The 13,739-nt window shown below is 46.9% G+C and overlaps 1 protein-coding gene across 1 annotated transcript; it reads right to left on the bottom strand.

Annotated features, from left to right (window-relative positions):
* Nucleotides 1-322: 322 nt before the first annotated feature.
* IRF4 (interferon regulatory factor 4) lies at nucleotides 323-13,014 on the bottom strand. Its single transcript, XM_042869593.1, has 9 exons — nucleotides 12,981-13,014; nucleotides 11,916-12,203; nucleotides 11,414-11,600; nucleotides 10,849-10,934; nucleotides 10,145-10,286; nucleotides 8,409-8,516; nucleotides 6,863-7,216; nucleotides 3,683-3,795; nucleotides 323-2,121 (listed from the first exon to the last, which is right to left on the bottom strand). The coding sequence occupies exons 2-9, from the start codon at nucleotides 12,117-12,119 to the stop codon at nucleotides 1,978-1,980; spliced, it is 1,338 nt and encodes a 445-aa protein (XP_042725527.1). The 5' UTR covers nucleotides 12,120-12,203; nucleotides 12,981-13,014; the 3' UTR covers nucleotides 323-1,977.
* Between the last annotated feature and the right edge of the window lie 725 nt (nucleotides 13,015-13,739).

The raw sequence follows: 13,739 nt of genomic DNA, 5'->3' as shown, positions 1-13,739 counted from the left end.
TAAGCTAGTGAGTGTAACAAACCTCTTTGAGACCCTGACTTCCAGTGGGTGGATGACAGCTGCCTTGTGGTTGAGCTCTATTGAGTTGAGTTGAGCACAGGTCAGGATGCTGGGCTGAGCCAGAGGACATGAGCTAATATCCCTTGTTTTTCCTAAGAGCAAAAATCCTTACCTTTTGACCTTTCCCTGCACTTTTGTCTAAAAATACAGTTCCCCAGAGCCTTATCCATCAGCATTGCCCAGGTTAGCGGTGTAGGACTGAGCTCAGTAGATTTGCCCCACTACTGAAAGCAACACATACAAACCGAATTGGTAGGGAATAAGGACTTTATTCTAAGACATGAGCTGAAGCAACGAGCATATGAAGCAACGGCCACTGGAAAAAACATCAGCTATTATATTGTATCGTACCAGTTCAGTTTGAACTCAAAAGTCCATCCTGGTAAAATGTATGCACAGACCAAAAGCATATGCAGAAGCTCAGAAGGTCACCTAGAACAGTGCTTTTAATGTCTATGGAAGAGGTCTCCCCCATCAATCTTTAAGCCAGGAAAAGCACTTCAGGCAACAAAGCAAAAATCATCCATTAATTCTGCCTGGCACTGTGGAGCAGGAAGGGGATAACATATCCCAAGAGAGTATGCATCTTTAAGATGTATAAGTTAGAAGTCCCTAGAAAACAAGTCTGCTGCCAGACTAAGTACCATTCATTTCTTCTTCATTTAGAAACTCAAGTGAAGTACACACGTTAACCACAGGGAGGTCATACTCTGGAGCTGAAACAGTCTGACCTCCAGTGTAACAGCGAGAAGGTTTTACTACCACACAGACTCAACAGACCCCTTCTCTTTGCCTCTGTGATGGCATTCTAGCACACAAGGCTGCCAATTGCATGAAGTCATACTTCTGTGAAGATTTTAAAACACACATTCAAAAAATTTTTTTCCATGGCTTAGTTTGGGAGGCCAAGTTCTGCTCTCCTCAGTCTCCTCCTTCACGTTCATTTCAGTACCAATGGAAGGAAGCTGTGAGTGCACACCAAGAGCAGAGCTTGGCTCTGTACAGCCTGAAGTGCTGATCACTTCAGCTTGCCTCCTGTGTGTTACATTAGCCAAGGGTAGCAAGACCATTCCCTGTGCTATTTTCAACATCTGCCAACTTAATTCTAATGCACATATATGTATAATGCATAGTAGTTTGCAATGGTAAGAAAATAAAATGTGATTTATTTTTAAATATGCTCTTTGGGACTCCAGAATTACAGTGGTTAATTCACTTTAATTCACAGGTAATGTGAGCTAAATGGTCATAACACAGTACCACAAACTGATCAGCTTAGAAACTGCAATCAAGGGGCCTAATCTAATACTAACAGTGGCAGCAAAGTGGTATTGTAAGGACAAATGTCCGTCAGGTATTAAAAAAATATGTCTCTGAAGATTTACATTCTTTTTAAAAAATTCTACATACGAATATAGGTATGATGCTTACCAGTCTAAGTTTAAAACCACTTACATGTATAGCTATTCTCAATAAACCATCTACATTCGCTACCTACCTACAGTAGCTACAGCTTCAAACTGGGAACACCACAAATTTATGTACCTTCCCTGAGATCGTAATCCGAAATAAATAGCCCTGCCAATGTAACAGTGTAAACTCTGGATTTAAGTCTTCGGTAAGAATCAGTCCTCACAACACAAGGAAAACATTAAGCAAACGTAAACAGCAATCTTTTCGTCAGTTTTGAGTTATTCCCAGCAACAGTGGAACTTATGTGAGATGTAGCATGCAAACGTTGAAGACCCGTCATTTGTATCATACAGTTTGGCTGTCCCAGTTCACTTTCCTATCATTGAACCTTTGATCCCCCAAACACATCCAGCTGTGATTTGGATCTCCAAATTGCTATCCAGATCAGCTCCTCCACTCTGCATAATCTTTACAGTGCCTTTAGAAACACTTATTCTGAGGATCTTATTCTTGAATAGAGGAATGGCGAATAGATCTGTGATAATCCTCTGGACTAGTCATGAGTTCTGGTAAATCATAGCCTCTCAGAAGATGTCCACTGTTTTGTTGCGCAAAGTAATACAGCTGCCTGGCAAACATGGGTTCAACCTTAAGAACAGACAAAATGTTAATCAGACATATAACAAAATTTCACAGTCCTCATGTAAGTCATTTACAGCGTTTTAAAATTAAAAAACAGGGCAGGACAAATCACCTCTGCTTGCCAGAATGGGAAAATAATTTCTGTGCTCTTACTGATCTCTCTTCTAAGATAGTACTTGCCTGTTCTGCTGACAAATGTTTTGCTAATTGCACACACACTTTATTTGCTCAGTCTCCATTTAGAGGAGCACGTTATCAGTGCAATCAGATGTAATTGCAATTGCACCCACATACACGAGCAATGTGACATATGACATGTCTGTGACCACTCAATGTGTTTAAATGCAGACCCAGTGCTCTGCAAGTCTTATCTTCGTCCTCAAGAACTTTGAGGTCTTAAATTGAAATGTTCAGATATGCTTAGGTATGCCACAAAATAACTATCTTTTAAATTAGACTTCAACCTAACTACAAGGTTACTCTAAACTTCTTTTCCTTTAAGCTCTGCTGAGGCACCTTTTCAGCTGCTGCCCTCCACCAAGAGAGACATGTATGACTTAACACTGCTTTCACTTGTATCTGCTTAGAAATCACTATTCCTCACCAGGTCTTTGGGCCCTGGCTACAAATGTTTAAGTTGCACACTAAGCACTAAAACTTGAAGCTCTCCTTATTCATTGCAGCTGGGCTCTTCTCTGCAACCCCTACACATTAAAGACAGAGGCACCATTTGGGTGGAAGCATACACTTGCAGCAGGTCCTACCTGCAGAAAGGGACAGAGCCAGCAGGGAACCCTGCCACAGAGCAGTTCCACAAGCTGGGACAACCTGTTCAACTTTTCAGGCTGAGGAGCAACCAGTAAGGCCTGAGCAAAGTTGATTTAGGTTCTGTGCTACCCAGGGGCTTTTGAAAAATTAAAACTGACACCAGCTTTCCACCCAAAGCAGCAATAAGTTATACCTTAACACTAGCATGTGGATTATCACCTCTCTTGTGGTTACACGGGCCAATACAGTCAATTTAGAAAGTACCTGGTCTCAGTCTCTGTCAGCACCCTCTCTCAGATAGCATCCTGAAACACTAGCTTTGAGTGTGCATGAACTGTGGTCAGCCAGCTTGCGAGCCTGCCAGCTACCTTAGCACTGGAGCTGCACAGGCAGTCCCTGCATCAGTCCAAAGGCTGAGGTCTGTGGGATGTATGCTGGGCCTCTGGAGCACCTTTAGGTGAAAGCACTGTGTCCTGCACTGGCCTGGCAGCCCAAGGTGTTGTGCCATGGGGCCACTAATGACAACACTGTCCAGCTCTTCTAGGGTACCTTTCGAGTCCTGATGGTCTTTGTAAAAGAGATCACTGATGGCAAATGCTTTACAGATTGGGTAACTGGGCTCTCTGATCTTCTGAGGGCCACCAGTCCTGGAAAATCTGGAAACTCAACCTCAGACTCGAGTGTGCTGCATTATCATGAAATTGCCACCTCCTTCACATCCTGTGCAAGGTAGAAGTCTGACTGGCAGATTGATATCCTCCAAGGAATATGTTTCATTTAGCAAACAAGTCCTACTTACATGGGCCGTAATTAGTTTTCGCTGCCTCTGTGGATCTGGAAATTCCTCCCCAAAGCACAGAGCAACCTGGTACCTTGGGAGTGGACGTCCATGATGAGCAAAGGCTTGAAGCTCTGGGAAGAGAGAAAGGGCTGTTAAGAAAGTCTTTGTGGATGGCTGAGCTCCAAATGGAGGACCCTGGAGCACAGTGAGAGAAGGTAAAGTAAATCTAAGGAGAGGATGAGAGAAGTCAGGAGAAAGACCAGAGGTAAGGAGAAGAAACTGAGAAGAAACCATGTTTGGAGACTTTTCTGCTTTTCTTCTGGGGAAGCTCATGATAACATTGCCATTTTTCTGTTTGCCGTGCCTCATAAATCATTTCAGATGCACAAACCTGGATGACTTCCAATAAATATTTTTATTTGGCCTTGTCATCAGAACCTTGTGGAGCAAATGCCAGCAGTAGCCCTGACCCACTGAAAAGTACACCCAAAAATATCACTGAAACCAGTGGCTTTGTAGAGCCAAAGTACTACGAAGTACTGTATTCAGACTCAGCTAGACACTATCATGGAGTTACTGCCACCACTGTCTCTAGAGGGGGAAAGGAAGGTATGGGAAGATGAAGGACTTTATTTAAGCCCTGCACCAAACTGGCAAAAAAGATTGTCTTCTGTGTGCCTATACTCTCTTTACTAATCCATATTTTGCACTAAGGAAAAAGTCAAACTACGTCATTACACCAAAGTGTTCCCAGTAAAAGATAGGCAGGGAGGCTTTTATAAGAGAGACCAAAATCACTGCCTTGTGTTTTAGAGACTGTATTTCCTTCCACAGTACAGAAAATTGCATCTAATACAAAATTTTTCTTAGTCTTCATAATGTGAAGCATCACTACATAATTGATTGATAAAGAGTTCATTTAATTTAAAGCTTTCCTTACGCTTTCTAAAGAAAAGTTGCAAAGGCAATTAAAGTTAAAAATCCATGTCTTATGACAAAGTGCTCCCTGCTATACAGGGGAATAAGAGTCTTTGAACTTGACATAATGCATCTTTTATTATAATATATACCTGCTGCTTCTACTCTAATTGCAAGCTTTTCAGACCAAACCGAGTTCAGCAGCTGCCACAACAGTTCCCCATTTGGACATACTGGTCTTACTGGGAGGATCAGCTATAGGAGTAATACAATGGAAAGTTCACTTAAAACAGAGCAAAAACTCTGAAAGTGCTGTGAGCCCTCTGGCATTATGCAGAGAGAGAACAGAGATCCCTGCAATCCTGCTTTCCTCAGGAGAGGGTAGGACAGTCCACCCACGGCCCAACCAACACAATGCTGCTCATGGAGAATTTCTTCCATCTTTCTCTTCCTCTCATTTTACTCAGCCTCAGCAATTCTCCAAATCCTGATTATCTGTGGCGGTGCTACCCAGCAGTCCTTGGCATGGACCCAGAGAAGTCCTTTCTTTGCTACCAGCAGGATGATGGAGGCCAGCCTTGCCTTTCTCCAAAGCCCTCCACACATTCTTCCCATGCCCACGTTCCTCCCTGCACTGCAGTGCCCCCACACTCCTCCTCAGACCACTTCTCATCCTTTTACTCTTCCTCCAGCTTCCCATCCTTCTGCCAAGTCAGTCCTCCTGCAGCTGCCATCTGCCAAGCTCCCAGTTCCCTTTTTGGATCCTTCTACTTTCTGCCTACCCCAGTTTACTGCATTTGTTATGCAGTGCTCCCCAAGGCCATCCACCCATTTTCTGTGTTACTGCTATTGTAGGACTCCAAGGCAGGTAACAGTTTGCACTGCAGGATCCAGCTCCTCAACAGAATCCTAACCACTGCAGTCCACAGTTCTACTTCTGCCCCTTCCTCTGCTGTCCAGTACTTCCTCTCCTGGCAGAGGTCTCTTGTATCTCTTCCCAAAGAAAGCTGAATTTCCTAATAAGGGAAAGCTCAAGCTTGCCTGCAGTCTGGGAGCTTGATATTGTCAATTGACTTGCAGATTTGGCGTGTCCAAGGCAAGTCACTAATAAACCTAGCTGAGCATCAACACATGCAAAAGCTTATTTTGTACACACCGCAGACTATGGCTACAACCACATCCTCGGGCTCACACAGGCTGTAGTGCATAAGTAATTTAGGAGGGGGAAAAAGTAACTATTGTTCAAGCTTCTCTTTGGGGTTAGACTTCTAAAAAGAGAGGTACTGTCAACCGTTTGGACAAACCCAGAGTACATCTAAAAAACCTTCTGAGAAAAGGGAAAGGGATTTCCAAAACCATCAGCACAGGCAGAATTGAGTCTTAAAATTAGCATTTGATTGAAGCTCAAGCCAATGCCCTAACCTCAAATTCCCCTTTCTAACTGTCAATTTTCATATCCATGAGATTTCTTTCATTAGATGCCTTTTTTGCTTGGCCATTTAGCTAGGATGATGCAGCAACCTTGGAACGTGTGCTAAAACTGCTGGTTTAAAGTTTTGGGGGCTTAAAAAAAAAAAAAAACTGCAAAACATTATTCCTCTAAGAGACTCCTGCTGCACTGATGGGCAATGTGTGAACTCCCTGGCTGCCATGCCATACACCTCAAATCAAGGGTTGCATGCACTCCTGCTGCCCAAGCTATCTCCAGATGTCTAGGCAAGGCCTGGCTCCCAGTTTCTCTGGGTGAGCACCTTTACATGCTCAAAAGTACTGTGATACAGGGCCATATTCTGCAAGCTGTAAGAAAAAAGCCCAGCTCCATCAATTGGTGCTGGACCCAGATAGAGAAGAAAGCCTTCTGCTGGAATCCATGTCAATATTGGAACGCTCTGGGACAGATTCCAGGCTCACTCTGGGTCAGGTTGAGAGCAGGATGACTGCAGATCACAGTGCTGCCCTGGACTTATCAAAGCAGAACCAAGTCCAGAATCCACCTTCCTCTGCTACCCAACATTTGGGAAGACTATTTTATTAGGTTCCTCCCTATGCTTCATAAAGCCATGTGTGGTTTGGCTGTCACTCCCACCCATTTGTGCAGAGACAGACTGTGCACAGGGCAGAACTAGACAAGATTTCTCAAAAGGCAATGCTCCCTGGCTGCATTTCTTTGAAAGAAGCAGTGAGGGGCAACTACTATCATAAAAAGAGCATTCCCATAAAGCACGGAGAGTGACCAGGTTACCTCTTCAGAAATTATACCGAAGCCACAGAGGGAATTACCTGCTAAAAACTGCTGAGTATCAAAGAGCTTGCATGTCTGATCCCGCTCCAGCTTGTTGGGTCGGTCACTGCAGAGAGCCAGAGGCCCATCCCAGTAGATTCTACTTTGGCAAAGTCTCTTAGCATAGAGGCCATCGGGTGCCATCCACAGTATTACTCCTCGCTCCAAGTGGCTCAGCAGCTTTTCTATGTTCTTCCTCTGGCCGTTATCCTCTGGATAAGGGAAGATGACTTGTTCCAGGCTGCTGACCTCGTAACTTTGGCCCTGGGATATCCTACAGCCTTCAGGACTAGAAGTTGTCACCTCCTTTACCAGTATCTCACGGTAATATAAGCAGATGTGGAGCCGGCAATCTACAAGAATTAAAATAAGAAGGATGACTATGGTATATTTCCACAAACATTTTATGTTTTAAATTCGCGTTAAGGCCAAGAGACATAAATGCATGAGATTTCTGAGCCTCCCTGCCACGGGCAGTCATCACCACCCAAAAGACATTAGCAAAAGTCATAAAAAGAGCATGGGATACAGTAACATTAATGGTCTCTAATTTTATTAAGAGGGCTACTCATGTGAGAATTTGGTAGGAACCAATGCCCAGCAAACCTCACATTTCTGTTTAAGCAGGGAAAGCCAGCATAAAAAACAGTTGTTTGTCTCATTTCCCAAGCTCATGTCACAATTAAACACAGTGGCTCAGTAGACTTCCTCAGATATAATCAGGAAGTAGCTGTGTTTCTCCCCAGATTTTGCATAGCAGAGGCTTCTGCACAGGGGACCTGCAAACTCACACTTGGCTGCCTGAATAGAAGCTGCTGCTGGTGCCAACTGTGCACAGCTGCACCTGAATTCCCAAATCTTCCTTTCAAATGACAATTTGGTCAGCTTGGCACTCACATGGCACTGAATATGTGTATATATACATACATATGCACATATAGACATACAGACTCTGATTCAAAAGACTCAAGAAACCTGCTGGGCATCCTGCTGTAGGTTTATCCACTATTGCTGTGACAAGCACATTCCTGCACCATTTCCCAGAGTTATTGAGACTTCCCCTGGCAGCTAGATGTCTGCAGAGCTGGCTGACTGAGATCATTCCCTTCTTCTTTCCCAAATGCCTTCATTTACCACAAATAATGAGACAGAGCCAAGCCAGGTGGCATTAGCAGGAGCACAGCGAGGTACCACAGAACTCCTCCCAAATAGAAACTGAGCTGAACATCACTGACCCTCAGTATCTCCAGATGCCCTTGGTGGTTCATCAACACTACCCAGCATTAAAACCAAGAGCCAGAAAAGCTTTCCACCTACTCAAACCACTGCCCCTAGGTTCCCTGCAGTTCAGGCTACAAGTGTTTCAATATCCTAGCAAATCAAGGCTTAAGCCCCATGCAACAGATTCATTCATTAAAAAGGATAACTACTTTTTTTCATTTTTTTCCTTTTCATCAGAAAGGAGAAACACAACACAAGGGCAAGTCAGATGTGGGAGTCTCTTGTAGGGATCCCCCAGAAGCCCTGAGGGGCTGCAGACCTTACCTGACAGGGCGAGGGCTTCACCAGACCTTATGCTTGGCTCAATCGGGATGCCAGGAGTCTGGGACTCGGGAGGGGCACAAGCATAAAAGGTTCCTGTCACCTGACAACCTGTTTCACAAACAAAAGTCAGTGACAGCTACCTAAATCCTAAGAGAAAAGTTTGGCCAGAGGTCAAAGGTAAGCAAAATTGAGTTTTTCTGGGCTCCATGAACTCTCTCTCTTCTCTGCTTTATAAAATGGTTTTGTTTCCCATTTTTCAAATATGCTTACTACAAATACTCAAGATGTTATCTGGACTGTATTTTTATCTGGGTCTGCGTGAAATACTCCCTCTTACAATAACATTTTTAACCAGACTACAGTGCTCTTAAAACTTGCCTGCAAAAAACAATCCATTCAGCCTAAGGAATTTTACTTTAGACAGGCGTAATAATAAAGCTGGAATCAGCACTGACTTAGAAGCAAGCAGAGAAAACTGTGCAGCAGGAGATTATTGGAACTGTATTACCAGGACTACTATTAGCCGTACAAATACCTATCAGTACACGAATTATCACATAAGAAATCAATATTTTCCTCTGTTTCTTAGTGTCAGTAAAGGTCCCTCTATGAGGAAGCAAGTGCTCTTCCCAGCAGCAGGACCCACCACGGCCAGGAGCTGGAGTGAAGCATATGCAAAGCACCACACCTCCTGACAAGTCCTAGAGCTCAGTGGCACACCTAGGACAAGCCACCAACAGCTGTCACAAACATCAGCAAAGTGTCCCAGTGTGTGCCCAACAGCTGCATGGGATGTACTGTGGGGCACTGCTCATGCAGCCAACAGGCCTACTTTTATTGGCAAGTAGCTCAGCTAAAAACAAACGATTCTCCTTAATAATTCCAGTATACTAGCAGCAAAAGTTGTTCTGCATCGAGCATTGTCTCTTCAGCAGACCCAGAGAATAAAAACTATTTCTCTGCACAGAAACACCCAGAGAAGCGTCCCTGAACACTCAGTATCTGCTATCCTTGTCTCTCCTTGCTTCCCACCCCACTGCACCACCTCCTTCTCCTCGCGAAGCAAATGCCCATCTACTTGAGGTGAGCTGATCTGCAAGTGCCTATGACACACAGTGTGTGTCATATGTTTCTCTTATGTTTTTTAGACATTAGTGTGGCCAATTTTGCCCATGTCAGAGGGGCTGAAATGAGATGATTGTTAAGGACCCTTCAAAGCTAAGCCATTCTATGATTCCGTGCAGCTCTTAGAAAAAGGGCTCAAACTGTAAGATCTCTGAGGAAAGGAATGTCTCTTTATTCCATTTCTGCTGTGCCAGCCCCAAGAGATGCTCGACCTATGACAAGCTGTCTAATAGGAAAAGTAATAACTTCAGCTGCCCTCATGGGAGAATAACACCATTCTAACCCACAAGGCTGGAGGGAAAAAAATTTTGCTCACATGTGCCTCAGAAGTCCCAAAATCAGAAAGCAAAACGAAGGAACACACATTCCCTTCTGGGGCTGGGAGGTTGGTTCCCTTCTTATTGCTCAGAGCTTTCACGATAGCTTGGGACTTCTGAGGGTTGGTTTGTGAGCAGAGCTCTAAGGTCTGCGCAGTCAGGAGCGGGGCGAGTGAGGTCCACCAGTGAAAGCCATGAATAGCTAAGGTGAACCCTGCAGTTCTTGCAGGTGGCCACACGCCCTCTCCTTAGATCAGCCTCAGCCACAGCCCCGGATGGGACAGACCCTCTTACCATTCTCACAGCTGGGCCCTTGCCAGTGATGACTGCGAGCTGGGAAGGGGACGCTGGCACACTGGTAGGGGATATCGGGATGCGGCTGTTCCGGGGCAAATTCTCTCCAGTTGCGCTCATGGGGCACCATGTAGTTGGGTACCTATTCAATGTAATGAGATATTCTTTTACCTGGTAGTTGTCAGAACTGATGCTGCGCGTTGCATCAGCTTTCAGCTTCCTGGCATTATCTGCCCTGACAAAACTCGTGGAGGTCTAAGCACTGCCCAGCCTACATGAATGGCACTTCGCCACTACCACCAATGGGACTTTCAAATGAACTTCTCACCACTGGTGTAAATACCAAGCTGGGTGGAATAACAAAAGGCAGTCAAAGCATTGCTGGTAAATGTCTGCTCGGAATAGCAGTGCTTCATCGGGTGCTTACATTCTGGCTCCAAGAGGATGGCAGTACACTAATATCTATTGCCAAACAGAAGACAGCAATTACTCAGGGATAAACAACACCAAAAGAAATCAACTGCCCTGTGGCCTCAGATGACATTAGGAAAGTTGCTTCCCAATTTCCGTTTTCATAATAAAGTGCTTTTTTCTCTTTCCAAAAAGAACTCAAGAGAGCTATGTCAGTGAGGAAGGACATACTGCACAGTACAGAGCCATTAGTGCCCAGTGCACAAGCACCAAACGCACAGTTGATGTCATACCTGGGATGGTAGAGAGGCGTAAGGAGATGGGATTGGGAAGGGATGGTTCATCAATGGCTGCTCCTCCATGCTGTTCTGTTTCGCACCTATGTTCACCAGAGGGATGGAAAGAAATGATGTCAAGCACATCCCTGTCCCGCCAGGAAGAGGAAACCCCACACCCCCTGGCAGGCCAAAAACCCCAAAGTGCTGCCATGCATCAGTGCCCTCTAGCACATTGCTGTGCCCCTGTCTCGGGGGCCCTGCCTGCTCTGGGACTGCCTGCAGATGCTGGTAACTAGCAGTCACAGACTGGGCATCCCCAGCCCAGTGGTTGCACAGCTCAGAGCACTTTTGCCCCTCCCTGTATTCAAAACCTACATCAAGAAAGCTTTTTTTTTTTTTTTTTTTTTTTTCCAGGGTGTTTTTGCCTGTCAGTCAGAATGAGATGTATTTGACCTCTGTGCTTGGGCTCCCACCCCTGCAAAGACTGCATGGCCATTCCAGGAAAGTATGCTTCGGTCCTCGCATGCTTACAATGACACAGACATTCACACTGTTACACAGGGGATTTGAGATGTTTTACCTTTTTTAGCTCCTTCTGGCACTATTCTGTACACTTTATAGGGATCTGAGATGTCCAGCTGGCTTCTCTCCACCAGCTCTTCAAAGTCGTTGCTCTTGTTCAAAGCACACCTCAATCTGGTCTTCCAGGTAGGGGGATCTGGTTTATCAATGCCCTCTCTGAACTTCCCTTTAAAAAGAGCCCAAGCCTGGAAATATTTCAGGTAATCAAAAGAAGAGGAGGAAAAAAACAAAAAAAGAAAAATCAACTACAAGGTACAAGTTCACAATGCTTGTGACACAGTATATGTGTGTGTCTACATGTGCATGAATTTACTCTCTACAGCACAGTTTAGTGGGCATGGTGGTGATGGGTTGTCAGTTGGACTAGATTACCTTAGTGGTCTTTTCCAACTTTAATGATTCTGTAGGTTTAGGAGGAGAAAAAAGCAGCAGGGCAAGGCAGGAAAACAGCTCAGCAGGCATAAAGAAAAGGGAAAGGATGGGCAGCCCAGGCGCCGTACCTTGAAGAGGGCAGCATCCTCCTCGCGGTTGTAGTCCTGCTTGCCAGCGTGCTTCCAGGGGATGCGGAAGATGCTCTTCTCGTCATTCTCCCACACCAGCCCTGGGTACTTGCCGCTGTCTATCTGGTCGATCAGCCACTGGCGGAGCTTCCCGTTGCCACAGCTCACCGAGTTCATCCCGCACTCGCCTGGCTCCAAGTTCATGCCACTCGTGTTGGGGGATCAGGGTTGGGGGCGCGTTGCTGAGCCCACCGCACCGCACGAGGCTAAGCACCAGCACTGCGGGCGCTGCGAGAGGGAGAGGGAAACCAAAGGGTCAAAGGATGCTAAGAGCACCTGAGAAAGACAGAACAGAGTGCCAGCAGCCCCACACTCCAGGCAGCCCCCCACACTGCAGGCTTTGACAGAGATCCCCCTGCCCCGGTAATGCATGAGCACACACAGGTGGCTGGGATGTTCAGCATGGCTGACTTCAAATGTAACCTCCTGACTCACTCAGAGTTCCACTAGATCTTTTTAACCAAAAAGTAAAATAAATAAATAAATAAATAAATAAAATTAATTAAAAATCACGAAGCATATTTGCTATGCAAGGGCAGACCCACACAAATCGGAGGGCTTCACACACGTTTACGACTCATGCGGCTTTTCACTGTAATGGCAAAGGAGCTTTCACAGCCTCCCTTAAGCAAAGCACATCCGAGCACGCGATGTCCCACACACATCCACGCTCAGCTGCTCCCACCAGAGTACCACTCAGAGCTCTGCAAAGTTTGTCCGCACACCGCACCGAGTGCCTCTCTGCTCAAAAGCTCGGCTCGGCGGCTCCCCTAAATGCAGACGTTCGGATCCCCCGTCAACGCGCCGCAGTGAGAGCCGCACATCCCCGCATCTCTCACGCCCCGCACGCCAAACCCGGTCCTCGCATCCCTCCCCGGGCAGCTCCGCCGCTCGTGCTCACGGGGAGCCTCGGGCAAAGCCTCCAGAAGCGCCCCTCCCGTCGGCGCAGACCGAGCTCGGGTGCCCCCGTCGGGGCACGGCTCCGCGGCTCCCGGTGCCGCTTACCTGTGCCGGACGCCGGAGCGGCTGCTCTCCGTCGGGTGCAGCGCGACTGGGCCGGCGGCCCCGGGAAGTTTCTTTATATGATGGAGGGCGCCGGGCCCGGGAGGGGGGGGAGGCGTGCCCCCGCCCGGAGGTGGAGCCGGCAGAGGGGAGTGGGGACTTCGCGAGCTGGAAAACATCTGAGGCAGTGACACATGCCCATTGCTGGTAAACACACGCTGTGGGGCGGGGGGGAGCGGCCCGGCGCCCTCTGCGCGTCCGCGCGTGTATTTTTTTAATCGATGCAGACACACACGTAGACATAAATAGCACGGGGAAACTCCTACCTGCGCTCGTCGGGCGGGCTTTACTGTAACAGAGCCGGGCAGCGACACCCACCAGAAACGGCCCAGACGGCGCCGCGGGGACCGGCGGCTCCCACCCCCCCCACACCCACTGCTGCCCGCACCCCGACTGTGCCCGGCTCAGACAGCGCGGGGTGGAAGCAGGGACCGAGCCGTGAGACCCCCCAGTATATTGCTTCTCCCTCACAAGACCCTTTGGTGATCCCATCATGACCCCTTCCTGACCCCATTATGTCCCTTTCTCGAGCCCTTATTGGGCCCAGGAAGGTGGGTGACCCACTTGCCAGCAGCCCAAAGGAGCTGGATGACAAAAAGTGCGAGGTGCAGGCTGCCGTGGAGGTCTCTCGGTTCATTCAGGTTTCTGACAAGTGTTTCGTGCTACGGCACTTTCTTGTTGTTCTGTTGTAACGTTTCCAAC

The sequence above is a fragment of the Lagopus leucura genome, unplaced genomic scaffold, assembly GCF_019238085.1.
Source record: "Lagopus leucura isolate 7727_CA_CO unplaced genomic scaffold, USGS_WTPT01 Super-Scaffold_100002, whole genome shotgun sequence".
In the NCBI taxonomy this organism is placed as follows: Eukaryota; Metazoa; Chordata; class Aves; order Galliformes; family Phasianidae; genus Lagopus; species Lagopus leucura.
Note: the sequence above shows the minus strand (reverse complement) of the source record. Positions and strands in the feature narration are given on the sequence as shown.